At 31.8% G+C, this 21,315-nt stretch overlaps 1 protein-coding gene across 1 annotated transcript in view; it reads right to left on the reverse strand.

Moving 5' to 3' along the window:
- The window catches only part of LOC148625568 (structural maintenance of chromosomes protein 4-like), a 36,305-nt gene that overhangs the window by 2,250 nt on the left and 12,740 nt on the right, over nucleotides 1–21,315 (reverse strand). Inside the window, exons 5-24 of the mRNA XM_088569137.1 lie at nucleotides 20,759–20,923; nucleotides 19,078–19,205; nucleotides 18,121–18,261; nucleotides 17,504–17,654; nucleotides 16,952–17,095; nucleotides 16,357–16,434; nucleotides 15,470–15,591; nucleotides 14,589–14,697; nucleotides 13,795–13,926; nucleotides 12,458–12,660; nucleotides 11,765–11,949; nucleotides 10,906–11,015; nucleotides 10,479–10,601; nucleotides 9,704–9,830; nucleotides 8,431–8,482; nucleotides 7,309–7,446; nucleotides 6,807–6,951; nucleotides 6,307–6,480; nucleotides 4,394–4,573; nucleotides 2,674–2,906 (exon numbers count right to left, since the gene is read on the reverse strand). Of these exons, the coding sequence (XP_088425263.1) occupies nucleotides 2,674–2,906; nucleotides 4,394–4,573; nucleotides 6,307–6,480; nucleotides 6,807–6,951; nucleotides 7,309–7,446; nucleotides 8,431–8,482; nucleotides 9,704–9,830; nucleotides 10,479–10,601; nucleotides 10,906–11,015; nucleotides 11,765–11,949; nucleotides 12,458–12,660; nucleotides 13,795–13,926; nucleotides 14,589–14,697; nucleotides 15,470–15,591; nucleotides 16,357–16,434; nucleotides 16,952–17,095; nucleotides 17,504–17,654; nucleotides 18,121–18,261; nucleotides 19,078–19,205; nucleotides 20,759–20,923 (2,840 nt within the window). The remainder of the gene's footprint in view (nucleotides 1–2,673; nucleotides 2,907–4,393; nucleotides 4,574–6,306; nucleotides 6,481–6,806; nucleotides 6,952–7,308; nucleotides 7,447–8,430; nucleotides 8,483–9,703; nucleotides 9,831–10,478; nucleotides 10,602–10,905; nucleotides 11,016–11,764; nucleotides 11,950–12,457; nucleotides 12,661–13,794; nucleotides 13,927–14,588; nucleotides 14,698–15,469; nucleotides 15,592–16,356; nucleotides 16,435–16,951; nucleotides 17,096–17,503; nucleotides 17,655–18,120; nucleotides 18,262–19,077; nucleotides 19,206–20,758; nucleotides 20,924–21,315) is intronic.

A 21,315-nucleotide genomic window follows, 5' to 3' on the forward strand; every position in this document is an offset into this window, starting at 1 on the left:
ATGTGTGTTTCCTGTTTCAAGTCTGGAAAAAAAATAGGGTAGGTAGGTAGGTAGGTAGGCAGGCTTTTCTTTTCTTTTTTTTTAAATAAAAAAAATAGCCACTGTATGCCTAAATACAAAAAAATACCAGTTTTATACATTGTAAATTTCGATATGCTGTACATGTGTTTAAAGGAGTAACCGCTAATCAGCAGCATTTAAATCATATATGTAGGAGGATCATAATCCAAATAATGATTGAATACAAGAAGTACTCAATATTTTTAAATTTGGAAAACTTCAAGATTTCATAAATAGAGTAGATGAAATATGATATAATTTGTGATGTACATGTATGTGATACATAGTGTAAACCAGCAGTTTTCATATATAACAATGATTTCTTTTGTCTTATCCATGTGGTTACATTTAAGGAATTTTAATACCAATAGACTTGTAACTTGTAGATTGGATGCGGCCTGCAACATGTACCCCACCATGTTGGGCGATATTATAGGGGTGCTCTGGCTTCCAAAATTCTATACCCAGAAAATTTGCTAGCTGCTAATTTTCAAAAATTTGAGCCAAAATGGGTGCCAAAAAAATTATTGTATTTTTGAAGATATGACACATAAATTAAATAAACCCTTCATTTATGTCATACATGTACCCAAGATTCACTCTTGATGCATGTATAAAGCAGGTTTATAGCTCTAGTCTTAGTCAGGATATAATATATATATATATTAGTCACTTTTTATATGCAAAATAAAAAAAGTACTACTCCAGAAACAGGTGGCTTATTTCTATCAAGGACTTTATATTACTATACACATATAGACATGTTGACCCTTATCCTTTGTGGTCTAATTAAATTTATCTAAAATTATGATTTGATTTTTGATCTATAAATTTTCAACAAACTGGATTCTTTTTTCTAGTGATAAAATTTCAAGCAAACTACAATGGACCATTAATTTTGTTCCCTTTAAATTATCCCTTGTACTCCTACTAGATTGTAGAATCGTTGTTACTTAATGCCGTCAGTATTTCTTTAATTACATTTTGGGAATCCCATTTCTATTTGTTTACTGATTTTCCCGCCAAAAAAGTGTAAATAAATGTCATCCATTTTCTTTTATCAATTCTTGCGTTTCGAAGCATTTTAGACACTTCCTGATGTAATAATTATTGTTAATTGGATTTAATTTATTCTGTTATAAGGTAAATCTGATTCTGATTGTAACATGGTTTAAAAGGGCTGTGAATCCTGTATGTAGCCACGTGCACATGGTCATGATTGTGTTTACCTTTGACCAGATATTGAGTTTTGATTGGCTCAATAATATATTTACATCTGATTGACATCTCCCACGATCACCTGGTCTAATTACATTTGATTGGTTTCAGTCGTAAATTGGTTATTGTCATTCAACTCTGACCAGGTGTCAACACAATTGTTTAATGGGAAAGAATAAAGTTTTATTTTTAATATACAAAACCTAGGCGCACAGAAAATCACTAACAGGTTATTTTTGTCGCCAGATCTAATAAAAATTGAAATTGGGACATTCGTGTAACCCTTCTCCGTATCCGTTTCAATGCCAACGGAGTAATCGTAGGGAACGTAATATAATGACTTGATCATTCAGGTAAATATTGGCGAAGCCCAGCACGATCCATGTATGTATAAAAATGCCAGAACAAGATCTGAGTAACTCAGGAATTTCCAATTTTTGTCGAAAAAAATGCTTAGGTCGGCATTTTGCTTATGAAAAAAAATAGGGTCAGTCGGGAAACCGGAAACACACTTATATTTCATGCATTTCAAGATGAGGACAATTGACCATACAGATCCTACACTGTACTAGCCCCACATGCTGAACCAGATCTTTAATGTGCTACCTCACAGAAACAATAGCCCAAAGGTTGGCATCCAACCCCACTTGGACAATCTATTCTGACTCTGAGCTGAGTCGTCACTCTTTCTCCTTCACTATTGTGTGCTTGATGACTACCAATTTAAAGTCTTTGGTGTGACTTGGCCAGATATCGAACCCACAACTTCCCACACTCAAAGCAGCACACTATCCAAGACCCCCAAGGGGTTCACAAATGATAGGGTACACATGTTTATTAATTTTCATAAATTCAAATATTTTTGCCATAATTTTGTTATTGCGAAAAAATGCAACTATCTAAAATTTGCAATCACAAAATATTGCATTATGTTTCGAATTATTATGTGCAATTTTTCACAAAACAACAAAATCTAATAATGCCAGAAAAATTTCAAAATTCAAATAAATAAAGAGAGCCTAAAACTTGTACAAATCAAGTGTTTAAACATTTCATATACATGTATTAATCATTAAAAGGATTGAATGACACAAGTTTACTGCCTCTGTCTTTTGTGTCTGGTGAATTTGAATCTGGGGCATCAATATTTTGGATGTGAATTATACAAATGTACCTGTTTTGAAAAGTTCTTTATTTTCATTTCTTTTTATTAAAAATCTCAGGGATCAATATGGGGATGTGGATTATAAGGGTCTCATTTTTATGCTTTATGAACAGGAACTGGTGTTAGAGGTAAATTCCAACATTTAGATACATTGCATGATTCCAAAGATTTTTTTTCTTAAAAAGATGTATGGGATGTAAAAGAAAATCAAAAAATGAGCTATTGATTACCTGAATACAATTCCTTCAGAGAATGGGTCAAGAGAGTCCACAAGTTCTAACTCTGCATCACCTCCCAGTGTTATCATCTGGTACATCTCTTTTAATTTGTTGGTTATCACACTGAATCCTGCCATGAATTCATCCAATCTTTGTTTCCTAAGCTCATCAAAATATTTCCTCTGAGAATCTCTTAAATCAGTGATTTTATCTAACTCTCCTACTCTTTGGAGGTACAGTTCTTCCTGTGAATGATATTGTCAATAAAATCATCAAGAATAGGGAACATTAAGTAATGCTCTGGCATCAATTTCAAAAAAAGTCGTAAGTGTAAAGTTGATCATAAGTAATAACGTCACAACCCTAAAGTAGCATTGTGACATCATAATTTATGATCAATTTCACAATTATGACTATTTGTGAAATCGATGCCCTTCTGGTGGAGAAAGGGGGATGGCAAAAGTTGATAACTGGGATGCACAACTTGATAACTACATTTTGACCAGTAACTTGTATTTTATGGTTCATTTAAGGTACTAAACAACTGTGCAAAGTCTAAAATAAAAATCATTAATCTGTTGTCAAGTTCTCACCTGGAAACAGTCAGGGAATTGACAGATGCTTATAGACAGACAACTTTTTGGAGGGTAACATAATAATTTGCCATTTGTGGGTCAATTTCAATGGAAGAAACACCTGAACAGATCTAACAAGGCAAATGACTTCATACTTTCTCAAAGACATCACTTCTTATACTACTCTGAGATCAGGTCAGGACACTTGAGGGGAAAAGAAAAAGAAGACAACTCAAAGAAACATGGAGAACTATTGAAAGAGAAACAAAAGACCTTGGTATTAACTGAAGCAACCAAAGTTACAACAAAAAGAGACAAATGGAGATGACTTGTAAATGGTGTAATTCTTCTAAAGGTTGATTGATTGATTGATTATTGGAGTTTAACGCTCGAGCAGCAGTATTTCAGCTATATTCAGGAGATGAACATGAAATGGATGATAAAATGAAAAGGAGAGACAGAAATAAGAGATCAGTATGTCACAGGCAATTAAAATGTCAGAGTGAAAAAAAACTGGACTACAGGTAGATAATCTGTAAAATGCAGTGTTTTGCAGAATAAAATCTACCAGCTTTTGTCTATATTGAAAAAATCTGGATTTCTCTGAGGAAAATATACCATCTTTTTTTTTTAAATTCAAAACCATAAAGAAATCTCTTTAGATTATCAAACTATGGTATTCCAACTTCAACCATAATCAAAAACAATTCAAACAGTTGGATTATTCAACAGCACAGAGTAGAAATGATTCACTGTATGTACTAAAATTACAGTATTTTTGGGACAATTCAGTTCATAATATGTCATGGCTGCTTACAATACTAACCATACAATGCTATTTTAAAACAAATTTGTTAGTATTAGTGTTATGGCTAAAATTATCTTAATAAATCAGAGAGAAAAAAATATATTGGTTAAAAGTTGATTTCAAATGGAATAATAACTATTTATTTGCTATCGTGCATATGCGGCTTTGTTTTGTAAAACAAAGCGGCACCCAATCTCTTAAAATGTATGGTAATAAGTATTGTCCAGCATATCCAATATTGCAATATGTATTGTTTGAGAGAAAAATGTATAACTACACCCCTAAAAAGTAGCACAGAAAACTTGCAATAACAAAGCAAACTGTACATTTTTTTAAGAACTAATTTTACCTTCTTTCTATATTCTGCAATAGCTGCCATATTGGGTTTCATCTGTGTCAGCTTTTCTTCTAATACAGTAATTTGGAACTTTATTTCATCATGATCTATTTCTGCCAATTCTTCATCTGGTATTGATGTTATCTCCCCTACTTCTTGTCCATCAATGGGCGTTAGTTGTAAATGTCCCATCTACAAAAAAAAATTCCTCAACTTTTTAATACAATTAAAAGAAGTTGCATACATGGTCATTCTAGATATACCCCAATTCAAGTATAAAACCCCTCCAATGAGTTACTTAGCACTGTCTTTCACTCTGCTGTGAAGCTGCGTCTTTCAAACATGCCGATATTTTTTATTCACAAATCATCAAAGCAATTATGCTAACCAAATTTCAAATCATTCCCATCAAAGGGAGCCAAGATTTTTGCAGATGAATATGCACAAGCTTGAAAATTCAAAATGCTGCTCAACAAGAATTTAAGACATCCCCAAAAATTACTTAATTAGCTGTGTTTGTAAGAATCATGCAAAATCCGAAAAATGTGATACACCCCAAAAAAGGCTACATATTTTTGTAATTAAATTGTTTTATCGGTCTATACTATGAAATGTGTAATTATTCATTCAAATCTGCCTGCTCTTTGGATCCAATGGTTTCTATTGTATTTGAGTGTCATTTACAGAGTTACCTTCCTTAACGTTGAAATCTACAGTGCATTCTATACAATTTTTATCTCCTAAGAGCACAGGTTATATGAAAAACCATGTGTTAATTTCTGTTTACTATGACATTTCAAACAAAATATAAAAAATAAAAATATGTAGGCTTATGAAATGTACATGGATAAGGAGACTTTCTAGAAATGAAGGAAATTGGCAAAATATTTTCTGATCACAGGTAGACAAAGAAAAATTGTTCACCTGTGGATCAGCATATATATCTCATTTAAGAGAAAATATTAAAAATGATTTTTGGCCAGATGTTCTGTTGTCATGGGAAATGGTAATGGAGAGAGAGAAAGATAAAAAATGAGAATATAAGTGTTATGTGATTCCAATACTCCATTAACTCACTCAGTGGGGGTTTAACAGGTAAGAAATATTGCGAACCTACTGTATATGTGCTGCATAATGCTTGAGTGATATTTTATTGAAACTAAGAATTGTAAACTCAATAACTGTAACGAATGATCAGGAAAATAATTCTTTAATAGTCAACAGGGGAAAAAAGAATTCTTTTAAACTTAAAGAAAAAGATTCAAATGCATTGTAAGTTACTGAAAGAGCTATCTACAGCCCACCTATGTACTACATTGCCTATATCCTGTAACAGTATGGTACAAACCATACTCCAAAGATAACCCAAATAGGGAGAAGTGACTAATTCTTCATAGAGTGCGAAGTGAGCGGTATGAAAACTCTAAATCTAAACATTTCAATATTAATTATTATGTTTTAGGATATGAAAAGTATACTTAACTGCTTTCTTATTCAAAAACGTATTTGTTACTATCATCATATGGAAGTAAAGTATATATTCATTAAAGAATTAAAATATTTTAGTATTTGTATCAACAGAACTTCAAACTTAGACTAATATTCATACAAAATACCGTAATATGGAGTTTTGACAATTCAAAGGGAGATAACTATACTTCCCAATAATTGGCCTCATTTGCCACTTAAATAATGATCAGACCATTTTTATTCCTAAAATAAACAAAATAAAAAATAAGGCACTTATCATATCATCTCTGTTGATAAAGATCATCACCAATTTCCCATCAGGTTACATAATAATGGAACTTTCAAGGTCAATACAGAAATCATCTTCAGTGTGGTATCACAATCTTCCCCTACTAAATGTGTTGTGACAAAAAACCTTAAAAACTAAAGTTATTATTAATTCACAATATACAAACCTCTTTTTTCCAATGTTTTATTTTCTGCTGGTTTGTCTTCACTAAATTTTCATATTTCTCCAGCTCGTGTTTGACATCAACGACATCCTTCTGTAGCCTGTTTTCTTCCTCCTCCAACTTCACAACCTCAACTCTTATTTCATTCAGTGCTGTCTCCGCTTCTTTCATTTTTTCCTTAAATATTAACCACACATGAATTTAAACCCTGTTATAAAAAATGCTGCAATAGCACAACATAAGAATTGAATCTTCATTGAAACACAATTTTAATGTAGCCTGAAACTTTCTAGCATGTCAGTGCCTTAGGAATATTATTTGTTTTTACAGCAATCAAAATCACTTACAACAAATGCCCTTTTTATACCAAATTTGAAATTAATCCGTCCATTAGGAGTCAAGACAACTTCGATGATATTAAGACAGTTGGATGGACAAGAAGATTCCAATTCACCATCGACCTGTTGAGCGGGGAATAATTAAACAAAATCAAGACCACCAACCTGTGACTGCTGATATGATTCAAGGACTTGTGTGGCTTCTTCTTCCAATGTTTTAAATAATTTATCCAGTTCTGTTATTTTTTCTTTGGTTTCTTCAATCTCTTCCTCAATATTCTTTACTTTGTCTTCCTGTTTCTTCATATTTCTACAAAGTACATGTTTGGTGTATGTACATGTACATGTATTTGGGAGATACAAGTACTTAATGATCAAATATAAGGATTAAACATACATGTATTTAAATCATCTGTCACATGCTGAAAAAAAAAATCAAACTAAATTTTTCCTCTTTGAAAAACAACTAAATACCAACTGTAAACCCACTTTGAAATCTTGGAAAATATCAAGCTATTTTATTTTAATTCAATTAATAATTATTTTGAAATCACTCTGATGGAAGAGTAAAATACTGAAGTCATTGACAGAAAATTATGGGGGATAATATGGTCTTGAAGAGAAAAGAAACTTCCTCAAGAAACATAAAAGTATGTTAAAACCCTACCTTTTAGCTGTTTTGATAGCCACCTGGCATTTAGTTATCATGCCTGTTACTTCGTCAATCTGTTTACTGATTGCATCTACACGATGCTGGGCTGCTTTCATCTTAGACCCACCTATGTCCATTATCTCTTTGTGTAATCTGTAACATGGTGGCAAAACATGTCAATAGGCATTCTGAGAGTATTGCATGGCAATACAAAATCCTCTACTGGAAGAAAAATCTGTTGAAGAGTATAGAAGGCAAATTTCGTGCATGTATTGTTAACAAGAAAAGTGCAGAAAATTAAGTCAGCACTGATTTCCTGCATCAAAGGACCATAACTCATACAAAAATCAAAGGAAAGACCAGAACAAATTTAGAACTTAATCTGCAGCTTGTCATGATTAAGCAATGTATCAAATATTAGAAGTACATCTGCAAGCATGAGGGAAAAAGCGGACAACTGAATATTTGTCCAAGGGCCAAAACTAAGCAACAACAAAATCAACTGACCAGAATAAAATTCAAACTTATCAAAGTTAAGGAGGTAGACTTAGGGTAAGGGACATAACTCATGAAGTCAGTGATATGTTTGTATTGCATTCAATTTCACCAAAGCCTCTCAAGCTTTCGTTAGAAGCAGAATAAAATGAATCCAAGTTAATTAGATGCTTACTTAAGATTGATGTAAAATGCTGAATACAAACGTTCTAATGATTTTTATGAGTTGTGTCCCAAATACCAAATGTTTATATGCAAGCATGACAAAAGAAATGTGGAAAACTGATTTGTCAGATTGATGGACGGAGTGCAAACCTAAAGTCCCCTGCAGGGAAAGTTGCCAGCAGGACACTAATAAACCATAAGGCAAATGGAAATGCTCAAACCCTTAATTTGTTGTGCAATACCCAAAATGCAAGTAAAGCTATCTGTCTCTTTTAAATGTTTTCTCTGTTGGAACAGAGGAATACTGTTCTACTGCTTATTTTTGCCATTAATTTCTTTTCCTCAAGAAAATATATTGTCCTTTTCTTATGGAATACAGGTTAGACAGTGCAAATAGTGAAATTAAGTTTGAGGAATATGACATCCTAAAATGTAAAAATAATTATTAATGAATATAAGTTGTTTGACAATACTGACCTCTGAACCTCAGCTTCTACCTTGGCTGCAGCTCCTCCAATCTTATCATATTCTGAAAATACCAAGCATGAATAAAATAATTAATACTTCTAACTTCATACCCAAAACAGCTTTACAATGAAACCTTTCTATACTGATCCCCATATTGAACAGAGTTTGTCTGGTTTAGACAGGTGCTTAGTTTATCCAGGTTCAAAATACATTTAAAATGATATAAATGGATTTAAAAAAGTGTCTGGTTTTAATAGACAGGTGTTTGTTTTATTCAAGGCAGGAGTTTGGCAGGTTTCACTATATTATTCATTCAAATGTGATGACATAGATTGTCCTTCAGTCTCATGAGGATTACAAGATTTCTCCACTCAAGATAGTTAAATCTAAAATTTACCAATCGAGAGTGGAAAAAATCTTGTAATTCACAAGAGCATTGGAGAATCTGTTTCTCCCATAAAATCTGTTAAAAACTCGGAAATGCAAAATGGCGGGATAACTCTCAAAGAAATTAAAAAATCATGTGCATTTTTAATCACCTGCTTATAATAGGAGAATTGTTAATAATTCATGAGTATACTATTTTGCAACCAAATAAAATAAAAAAAAAATACACCAGCAAAATATTTCTATACTATGATTTTAATGTGACTTTCACTTGATTTGAGCAAATAAATTTTGTGAGACTTAAAAATTGAAATAATTCTTGGCATGAACTCCATTTGAAATCAGGTATATCATGTAAATGTTACAATATGCTCAATTTGCATTAATTTCACCTGAACAATATTTACCTGCATATATTTCACATACACAAATTGTTTTAGTAATTTCAGAGAAAATGAGTAGTTTTCAAAAGAATCATGGGGTAAATGTCTAATTTGTTCGCAATGCTGATTAACTGCTTGATGATAGAGAAATTACAGGATTTAAAATGTACATCATTTCATCCAATACAAAAAGAGTTACCTTATTTAAAAATCGAATATAGAATTATGAAAAGTGTTTTGTGAAAAAAAGGAACCATATTATTATAATACCAAAAAAAAACACAAAATACAACAAAAAAAAACCCAGAAGTGTTAAAAGGAGAAGTGAGAAATACAATTATGAAAAATGAAAAGAGGTTGATAAAGTTTTGTAATATATCCATAATTGTAATCAAATGATACTTCAGATGAAAAAGATGTGTTTAAAGCATGTTTTAATGATCTATTATCAGTTTCAGAATTTTAAGAGGGGAGTATATCAAAAAGAGACAGAGAAATATTCTAAGTAATACCTTTTTTATATTCTCCAACTTTCTTTTCCAGCTGTTTCAGTTCTTTTTCATCAGGTGCTGCAGCTTTCACTCTCTCCTCCTGTTCCTTTATCTGGGATGTTAATCTCTGCTGCTGTTCTTTACTGGCCTTAAAAGTGTACATTTACATTTAAATAAAAATGTTGTTTGTTCGACAAATTAATACAGAATCTATTAGAGAACTGGAATGATTTACAAATACCTTCTTTCTTCTTTCCTTCATTCTTTTCCAAGCATTATTCCACTGCTAAGTACTAGTGCACATCACTCTACTTCAGCGTTCTAGGATTCCATTTAACGTCACTGGGGGCAAGTGCTATAACTACATCTATGTAGGAAAGTCCACTTTCCATTTGACAAGTAGAAAACTTGAATTTCAGACAGTTTTTGTTGTGTTCATGAAGCAGAGGAAAATTATGGTCATGTATTTTCTTTTGGTGTTTTCCAGAGGAAACCAAAAATTGTAAAAAATCCCAAAATACTGTAGTTCACTGGACAGAGTATGGTTCAAGTTAGCTTTATGTTCATAGGGCTGGAATGAACTCTCAGTAATTTGAATTCTAAATATACATGTCACTCATGACCTGGATGTTCAAAACTTAAACAATGGATAAATATATGTCCCCTGTACAACTTGTATTGATTGCACTACTTATTTTGTCGATAACTTTTGTCCAGCCAATAAATATATTGAACAACTGGGCCCTATTAAATCTCTCCGCTCTAAACATACTTCTGATAAATCTCAAGTTATTACCTCTATATCCATTTTACATTTGTCTGCAGAGTGTTTCATATGTGAGTAATCTTTTTCTTCTCTGTGAATGATGTCTTCTAGTCTTTCTTTGTTTGATCTACTCTGTTGGGCTTCCAGTGTCATCTGCATAGCAAATAAAAAAAAAATATATAGAAACAATTGTGCTTATATTTTTTACAACTGGCAAAGCAATATATTACACTAAATGTATTACCTGTGTCAAGAACAAAAGCAATATTTCAGAGCCATTTATATCTTTAATCAAATGTCCTCTGCATGATCCAAATGCTGTTTTAGATAGTGATCTCTACATGTCAATGCATAACAACAAAAACAAAAACAAAAAAATGTACACATACACACACACCAAAAACATGCATCATGGACTTAACTAGTTTTTCTTTCTTTCATGTTACAAATACAATACCTTTTCTAACATATTTTCCATATTAGCCAGTTGTTTAGGATCTACTTCAGAAGCTAATGAAGATCCCATTCTACCTTTCATCACTGATTTACCCCCACCAGACATAGTACCTAGTAAAGAAAGATGTTTTTAGGAACATATATATTTGGTATTTCGTAACTAAGGATTTATATCATAAATTACGATGTTAAAAAATTTTTTCTTCACATTGAATAAAAAAGTTAAATATGATAAATATGAAATAATAACAAACCTCTACATTTAAAAATCTAACTCAATAAACTCACACATCCCTTTTGTCAAATTTACTTTGGTCAATACAAACTAAGCAATAACAAAATAGAGTTCTGTATTATACTGTTACTGCGTAAGTTTTCTGTATTGGAATAGTTATTGGTCCATGGCTAGCCATATTGGACTGAGATGCCTAGCCGAGGACCAAAAATTCTTTCAATTTGGGAAACCTTACACAATTATTCCTTTATTATCAAACTAGTCCAATAACGTATTTGATGGCTAAATCCTGTATTGGTGTACTTTTGTATTTTGTATTGTATTGGCAGTTTTAGGCCTAGTTATCTAGGCTAATATTTGAACGTTAGTCAATAATGGTGTAAATAATTATACAATTAAAATTGCTTTATCTGCAATTAAATCTTCTGTTGACAGAGTTAAACTGGTTAGTGATTTACTAGAACACACTTTTTAGGATATCATTTCACACTTCATGATGAAGTATAACAATACTTGACTGATCAATTCACACTTCATGATGAAGTATAACAATACTTGACTGATCAATTTACACTTCACAATGAACTATAACAATACCTGACAGGTCAATAATATATGATGATACCTGACTGGTCAATAAGAGCTCCCTCAAGAGTAACCACTCTGAATCGTTGTTTTCCATAGGCAATCCTAGTGGCTTGGTCAAGGTCATTAGCAACAAGGGTATCTCTCATGGCAAAGTAAAAAGCCGGCAATATTTCTGGATTTTTGGTCTTCACTAAGTCAAACAGTCTATGAACATTTTCTGGTCTAAAATATAATATTTGATTGATTTTTACATTTCATCACATATAATGTATGTTGTGTCAATCACAACTCATTAAAGATACTAAAGTACCAGTCCACACGAAATTCAGATACTGGGTATGGTAAGATGATTCATGATATAGAAAACCCCATGGATCAGATGATGCTTTTATGGTCTACATATGCTTATTTTTATGTGACAATAGTTCTTTCTGTATTTAAATCTGTACTTTTGAGAAAACTACACTTTAACCTCCCACTAAAATCAACCAAATCAAGAACAATAACTCTTGCAAAGGGTTAATTTCATATACAATCTATATAAATTTTATCTCAAAAGTGCAAACCCCAAAAGAAAAACTAAGACTGATTATGGGATCTTTTACGGTTCTGAACAAGAAATAAAACTGAATTTGATGGGTTTTTGACATGCATAAATCACCTCCTGCCTGATTTTTATAAAGACTGCTACTTATAAACAATATAACTATCTGACTATCATTAAACTTACGTAGAAATCTTTTTCTGTGTGTGTTCCTTCCATCTTGCCATTTTATCTAGACCAATGAAAGTTGCTGACCCCACATTATTCTTTTTAAGATATTCAACACATTTCTGAGCAGTATTTATAGTATCTACAACAATATTGTCTAAAGCTCCGCAAGCTGTTGAAATGGCAACATCAAACTTCTCATCTATAGCACCAAGGTCTCCCTACAAAACAAAGGCTTGCTTTGACTCCAAGGTTTTAAAAAGTTTGAAGATATTGAGCATTAGTGATGTAAGACTAATGCGACAAGATTTAAAAAAAAAAAAAAATTTTCTTTTGAATCTTTTTTGGATTCAGTTAAATCTTTGTAAAATATCATGAAAATATGTTGTCAGCATCAAAGTATGCCAAGACACCAAGCTGATGACTTCTCAACCTCAACAATAAAATAGGTTCATTATGACAAAAAAACTTCTACAAAGTTGTATTAAATGAGAAGACAAAATCTTCATAAAAGCTTCAATGCAAATCAAAGACAAAATGGACTGACAAATAAGTGCTTAAAGAATACTAGGGCCCAAAATCATACAAAACAATTCTAAATGATTCTTTCCAATCCATGACCTTCTACATATTGCAAGCATGCTACCATGAGACCACCATGGTGGTTATTTTTAATAGATGCAGTTTTACAGTAAAGAAATAGACAAAGAAAGGTTGTGATAAATGGAAAACACATGGTGAAATATAGATTATCATTTAGTAATGAGCGGTTTATATTATTTCTCCACTTGAGATGGTAAATTTCAGATTCCATATTTGAGCTTAGCATGTTCAAATCTTAATTTTACCAGAGACAATGAAGTCATAGTTTAAACCAAAAATAGAATGAAGGAAAATCAATGAAGAAAAAGTTTCAACCAAGTATAGAATGATGGAGAATCAGTGAAGAAATAGTTTCAAACCAAGAATAGAATGAAGGAGAATTCATTTCTCCAATTAAATCAGTAGAAAACTTGGAAAATGTAACATGGCAGGAAACCTTATGCAGAAATTTAATTAACACCAGGTGATTAATAACGCATGCATTTTTTAATTGACAGCTTAGAATGAGAGAAATTGAATTCTCTTGGATTTGATGTTTTGTATGCATTGATCACTTACCTATATGTAAGAAAATAAAGATGTATGCTCAGTTTATATCAAAATTGGCCCAGAAAATACATTTTGTCAAATTAATATGAATAGTAAATAATTTTTAGTAAAATATGTGCTTACTTTAAAGTGAATACACCCCTTGAGTGTCAAATTTAATTGATATGTTTGGCTCTATTTTCTCATACCGAGAATTAACTTACCAATCTACCATAAACTCCTGGCAATGTTCCATTCTTTTTCATCTGCATCAAGGCATCAATAACTTTGCCTTTACTTTTAGCTGCCTGCATAGAACTTCTTGCCTCTTCAACTTTACTTCTCAAAGCTCGCAGCTATAATGGACAGCACATATCAATAGAAAATTATGTCTTAACTATAAAATACAAACCCAATTCAAAGTAGAAATTGGCAAAATCAGAAGTAAGTATACAGTTAAAAAAAAGAATCATAACAGTGAAATCGATGTAGAAAAAGTGGAAGAAAATCAGGTCTTAAAATGAATGAAATGACTACGGTTACCAGATTTTAACATGCTGTTGAAAAAACAACTGGGAGCACAGATGTCAAGTCTCCTGCTTTCAGATGGAGCTTACCAATATTTCTTTAAAAATTCAACAATCTTCAGCTTTCATGCCTTGTAAAAAGTGAAAGTTTCTACAATCTTATTTCAATTTTCACCTAATACTCTTAATAAATTACTTTATTATTATCAAAACATGCCATGAACACAAATACTCAACAAATCTTGTGCTTTGAGAAAATATTGAGAGGGAGAACTACTTAAGAATTTTGGAAGGTTAAGACCTGACTTGGAGTCTTAATATATATTTTTTGACAGATAAACATAAAACTTGAAAGAGATCTTATTTTGTTTTTATCATAAAAAATATATAAGGAAGCTCAGATGCACAAATAAACATAAGAAATAAGACTATTAATTTCTTATTTAAATAATTAATTAATTTGCATTTCATTAACTTTCATTCATTCATACCTCATTAGAAGATTTATCCTGTGATTGCATTGCTTGTTCTAAATCCTTTTTAGCTTTTTCTACAATGTTCTGAGATTCAGGAAGTCTCTTCTGTATCTCAGTTAGTTCACTAAAACAAAAGAATGAAATATCAATAGAGATTAGAAGTAACAGAACAAAAATAGGGCACCTAAAGGGACATTAAATGATGCCTTGCCCAATGCAACTAATTAGGGGGGGGGGTTAAAAACAACATACAATGGTCATAAATTGTGTGTTAATAATCTAATCATACAGAAATTTGAACTAGTTCTGCATTTTACAATACTCAATAAGTATACAAAGTTGGAAAAAATATCATCTAAAGTTATTATCTGGAAACTGTTGGGAATGAACAGATTGACATGCAACATTTCAGAGGGCATCACATAATACCTCGCCACTTATCACAATGGGATACAAAGATGGAAATATACATACATGAATATGCACAAAGCTACAGTACATGTTCACCAATGCCCAAATTTTTGCATAAATACAGCAGTATTTAAGTCAAGACAAAAATATTACAGTGAGCATGATAGGGCAAAATATGTTGTACTGTTGAGATGTTCAAAACAGATGTTTCTGTTCATTGTCTACATGTTGTCATTGGTACAAGTTGTTGCCAGTAATTTTTAGTAACACTGCAGTAGTCTGTGATAGATAAGTAGCAGGCAGTAAGAATGATGGAAAATCTATTTATTTGAAAACAGAATATCAGCAAAATTGCACTTAAAAGCAGAAGAAATGCATGTCTGTGTACCGTTATCACATTATAATAATATGAATTACAATTAGAAAAACATAATAATTCAGCAAATAAAAACTTTCTATTAAAACACTGCAGTACTATATCTTACTTAGTTCTTTGTTCTAGTGTCTGTTTTGCCTTTTCAAGGTTTTTCTCCATCTCCTTCAATTTGTTTGTTTCACTCTGTTGGTTACTGAGGTATATATCAAGCTCCGACTGAGCAATGTTAAGCTGAAAAAAGTGAATAAAATAATTTAATGTTGATTTGGGTATTTTAATGACCTGTAAAACCTATTCACGTCTAGTATGGTCTGTGGTAAGTGTTAGTAAAACAACAGAAATTGTTGATGGAGCCTAGCCTTTGGGAAATTAGACTAAAACACTTGGTCTGAGTATGTCCTACTAGCAGCCAGGCTGCTCTGTTGACACACTGGCTAACTCACAGGCCCAATATAGTTCTGGGAGCATTCCCAAACTCTAACTGTCATTTTGGTGTTTGAGTACTTATTATTTATTTGAGAGATGTAGAAGAAAGATCTATCATATAAACAAAACACAACTAACGAGTAATGTATGAAACTGATTTGCAATAATGGTTATAGTAACATACAAAGCCAGAGAGAGTGAAGAAAAGTATTTAAATTACACAGAATATGACACTACATTTAAAGACCCTTGTCTTATCAGGCAAGTTAATGAAAAAATTAACTGCAAAATTTGGAAACTACCGTGTACTCGAGTTAATGCATAATAACAAATACAAAAAATTTAGTTATCTTTCAGGCAAGTATAATTTAAGTTTACATGTTCAAATGGTAATTTTAATTCTCCTTGGCAATAGGACAACCTTAAGGTCAGACCATGCACTTACATTAGAAGTAAATAAGCCATCCAGACTCCACAAGAACTGAGAACAAATGAAAAACGAATGTTTCATAGATACATTCATAAACCTTGATTAAAGGATCTTCTTCATAAAATTTGATCAAATCTTACCTTGGACTTTATTTCATTTACAAATTTTTGCTGTTCCAACAACTCTTCTTCCTTCTTGTCTTTTTCAGCCTGTAAACCCTATAAAATAAAATTGAATTTCAGTCTATATACCTAACGAGATTATTTTATCATGAGTACAATAATATGCTAAGATTGGTCAATTTCAAACAAAACATTTACCAATGCAGAAACATTTTCACCAACCAGAGAAAACTGTCTATTGCTTCAACCAAAACAAGGGCAGCACTAAATGTGACATCCCTTGCTGTGTTAATTTTGATCATGAAATTCTAATAAATGTACAGTAGTACATGGGCAATATTCTATCAAAATCAATATATCTTCTAGATACCTGTACATCCTTACACTCAGACAATGAAATTTGACAGCATTCAAGATATTTTTAAGGACAAAGAAGGCATCATGTCAAAATAGACTAAAAATTTGTTTATTGATGATTTAAAATGATGACAGGACAAATGAATTCAAACACTTTTAAAAAATAATTACATGTACAATAGGTGTGTTGGACAGCCCAAAGAAATCATTTAAAGCTGTACAGATGGTCAAGTTATACAAAGATAAGTCTTCATACTTTTGTTTCTGTTTTTAGGCCTTCCATTACAACTGCCATTTTTTCTTCCTCTTCCTTTTTCTTGACTTCAAGTTGCTCTAATTTTCCCTGATGTTTAGTTATAGCCTCCTCACTCTCGGATGGTACCTTTTTCAGCTCTTCAACCTGTTAAATAATGAACAGCTACACAGCATGAGAATTTAGCAGTAGAAGACATAGTTTCTGCCATAGAAAGATCCAACAACTCCATGCATATCAACATGAAATCTAGAATATGGTTCAATAAAAAGATCTTCCTATGTGGGCTAATAAGTATACTGTCAATTGATAAAGAATTTATAAATAATTTTCAACTTATGATTTCTTGGACCTCATTAATAAGCAACAGAAATATTCTATGGAGTAACTGAAGTAAATAGGTAAGTGAAAAAATCTTGAATAATAATAACGTTCCACCAGTTTGTATCCAGCACCAATAATCAAAGGTGGAACAAGAAGAATTGAGCTTAATTTCAAGAAAGCTAGCATCTAAATATATCCTTAACACCCTATCACTACTGAACAAGTTTTTACCTTTTTCTTTTCTTGTTCGATCTGTTTCTCCAATTTTTTGGCTTTCTGTTTGCTGTGTTTTAAATCCTCTCTACATTTGACATCCTGTTTCTCATACTCTGTAAACTTAGCTTTAGACTCTTCAAGATGTTTCATTTGAGCCTCATATTCACTAAGGAAGGTATAGGAAAATGTGACAAAATATTTAGAATCAAGATTATTGTGATGCATCAAATGATCAACAGAATGACATCTCCAACATGCAAGTACATGTATTTTTTTTTTATTATTGTTTATAATGGGCTTAACATACATAAGCCTACTGATACATGTATTTAAAGCTTCCAAACTTTTAGGTCAAATTTCTTGGAATTACATTTTCGATCTTCAAGTAAAGAATAAAATACTGCTTAAATTTAGGACTTCCATTTTGGCACAAATAACTTATTTCTAATATCTATAAAAGTGAGAAAAAAAAAGAACAGTCTTTCTGATTTTAAAATAGTTATATTTTTAAGTCAAAAAATTACAAAAAAAAATTGCCTATGACTTGCATAATTCATGGATAAAGAAAGCTTCCCTAGAATGGAAGCCAGGGAATAACTGAATCTGCCATCAGTGTTAGGCAAAGTACTAACCCATAAATTTTGCCTAATTCTTTGTCTTTCTCCTTCTTTTTGGTTGCTATTTCAGCCATTTTCTCATTTACTTCTTTCATGCCTTCATTTATCTTGTTGAATTCTTCAGTGGCCTTCTTTTCATTTTGAGAACATTCATATCTGCAACAAAATAGTAAAAACTAGAGAAGGTTGATTTGGTTATCGGGTGTTCATACTAGTGAAAGTCTGATACCAAAATTTTGGACCTTTGACCTTTGAAATTTTATATATCAAGGTCCTATTTATCAAAAGTTAAACAAAAATTCCTTTTTTTCCAAAAGATAACCATTGAGTTGAAAGTCCAGGACCTTCCCTTCTTAAAGGTGAATTTAAATCCCCAGTGATCAAAGTTATATATTGCAGAATGATAGAAATCAACCTGGTCCATAGTATTGTGTGAAATCTTTAATAATTTGATCAAGTGGTACTTCAAATGTCACAGAAAGACGGATTGTAATGTACATGTATGACTAGACATAAGGATTTCTATACATATGATGCAACATATGATTCTAGGATAAAGTCAATATCATATTAATCACTTTCACTTTTATATATGATATATCAATTTTGAGCAATTTTAATCTATTTACATATTACATATATATATATTAACAGTTTGTGGATTTGACTTCCTATTTCAATATTTTTGGTCTTGAATACTTCTTGTACAATATTCATTTTTTTTAGCTTGAACTTCCTAAGTATGTAGTTTTGATGCTGATGAGAGGTTTTTCCTTGAAACATGTGAACAGCATATCGAAATTTGCAATATTCAGATGATAGGTATTTTGTATTTTGTCAGTTCATTGTTACTTACTTTTTGCAAGACATTTACATAGTTTAAACTTATTTATTTGCTCAAGAATACAAGCAAAGGGACTGGACTCAAGTTATAACATTATTACGGTCCTGTTGCATTTACATTGTACTTACATGTACTTATGATACAATGTATTTTTCTGCTTGACAATGTCATTTTCAATACACAGATACTGCACAGCTTCATTTTTGGGTCCTTCCAAATTATCTTTTTCTTTTTCTACAGCTTTTACTCTGTTAAGCTACATTATAAAACAAAAAAAATGTATATACATTAAATATCTTTTCCTCATTAAACAATAATTCAGCAGCAATCATATATGTCCTGTTTCCGAAACTGAAAAATGATATTCAAAGTCATTTAAACCATTGATAAAACAGTGTCAGTAAGATATAAAAAACAAAGTCACTTAACCAGTAAAAGAATTCTACATGTTTATTTCCTTTTTGTACACAATTTTTTTTACATACAAATGAAACCTATATAAATCTTTTTTACCTTATCTATTGTAAATTATCTGCAATAATTTTTATAAGGCCAAAAAAAAAAAAAAATATGTGTTTACAGTCACCCGACCGACCTTCATTTTATCACCGAGACCCTAACTTTTTTATCGGCAATTATCTGAAATTCAAGCCTTTTCCGTCACCACTACCGGTATTTATTGTATTAAACAACAATGGCGGCCTCCAGTGCCAGCACTGCCAGCAATTAAAAAAGAAAACTAGCTGATAGACAAGCATGTGCACCATTACAGTATCTTCTGTTTCTCTCCATGAAGCTAATTAGTCAAGAAACTACAATTGCAACCCCCCTCCCAAAAAAGAAAAAAAAAATTACCTACCAACCCTATATTTTTCCAGCATGTGACAGTAAACGCGCATATTTTTTTTTTGGCCTAAGCTCCACATCATTTTTCTTTTGCCTATTAATTAAAACATTTCATTATTCAGAGATGATTTTACAAGGTCAACAAAGTGGAAATTGGCAAAATCAGAAGTAAATATACAGTACAATAAGAATTGTAAGTTCCAAGGTTCATACACCTTTTTTGCTCCAATTTTCCAGGACTTTTCCTGGATTTTTTTCAATAGTCAATACCCAAAACCACAAACAATTGTTTATCTTTTTATAAGTTTTTCAATTATTGTAAGCATATTTATGTATGCAAAATGTTTTTAACACATTCATAAAGCTGGTCAAAATGTTTTTAACACATTCATAAAGCTGGTAAGTGTTACCATGAGTTCTAACAGGATTCCCCCATGTTTGAAATGTCAATGTCTTTTGCACAGATTGTGCACCTGGCCTTTCCTGCACCACCTCCCCTTTGAAGCCAACGCTTGTATTCTTTTTTTTCAACCCACTTCGCTTGAAAATTAGTTTCCTGGCATTTTGTTTTATAAGGTCATGATGTTTTGACACCGGTTAAATCTGGTTCCCTTTATTACATTTACAAACGGAAACCAGTCCTTGAACACTTTCAGATTATTCTCCCTTGACTTACACTCCAGAACGTGAAATAAAGAAGACTGTAGATTGCTTATTTCAATACCTAATAAAACAATATGTCATTTGAATAAAATTCCATGACTTTTCAAGGACTTTTGGCAAAAATACAGGATTCAATGACTTTTCAAGGCCTTTAATTTTCAAAATGAAATTCCATGACTTTTCAAGGATTCAAGGACCCGTACGAACCCTGTGTAACTGTAAAATCTGGATTTGAAATAGCGGAAATCTGCTAAAAACGGAAGAAAATCATCCCTGATTATTGCTGATAAATTTCCTCACCTTTTCCCCTCTCATCTCATTCAAGGTTTCAACTCTTTTTGCCAGTACATCTATGGGTTCCTTAAATCTATTGCTGCCAATGATATCTTCTAAAAATTCTAACATGCCATCATCATTTTCACTCTGTCCTTTTGGCTTCATCATGGCTATCTGTTCTACTTCTCCCTGAAAGGATAATGAATAAGACAAATGTGATAAATATTCTTCTCCCCTAAATGAATTGATAAATGAAAAAATAAGCTTAAACTCTTTATATGTATGAATATCAATTTGAAAAAAAAAATGTCATTCAGATATCAAAACACCATCTCCTTAACAATTTTCCTCAATATATGTCTAAAGGTCTACCATATCTCAAAAATAAATTTGACACTGCAAATTTGGGTAAGGGGATGGTCAACTGAAGACCTTTTAAAACTAGTTTAGCCCCACAACAGATTTTATGTGCCTGTCCAAAGTCAGGAGATGTTGGTCATTATGTGCAGGGACCATCCTAGACCCAAAATTCATGGAGACTTCACTTCTCCCTCAGAGAAAAATAGGGAGAAGTTTCAAAT

The sequence above is a fragment of the Perna viridis genome, chromosome 2 (genome assembly GCF_037379345.1).
Source record: "Perna viridis isolate PV_CMFRI_1.1 ecotype Kerala chromosome 2, ASM3737934v1, whole genome shotgun sequence".
Taxonomy (NCBI): domain Eukaryota; kingdom Metazoa; phylum Mollusca; class Bivalvia; order Mytilida; family Mytilidae; genus Perna; species Perna viridis.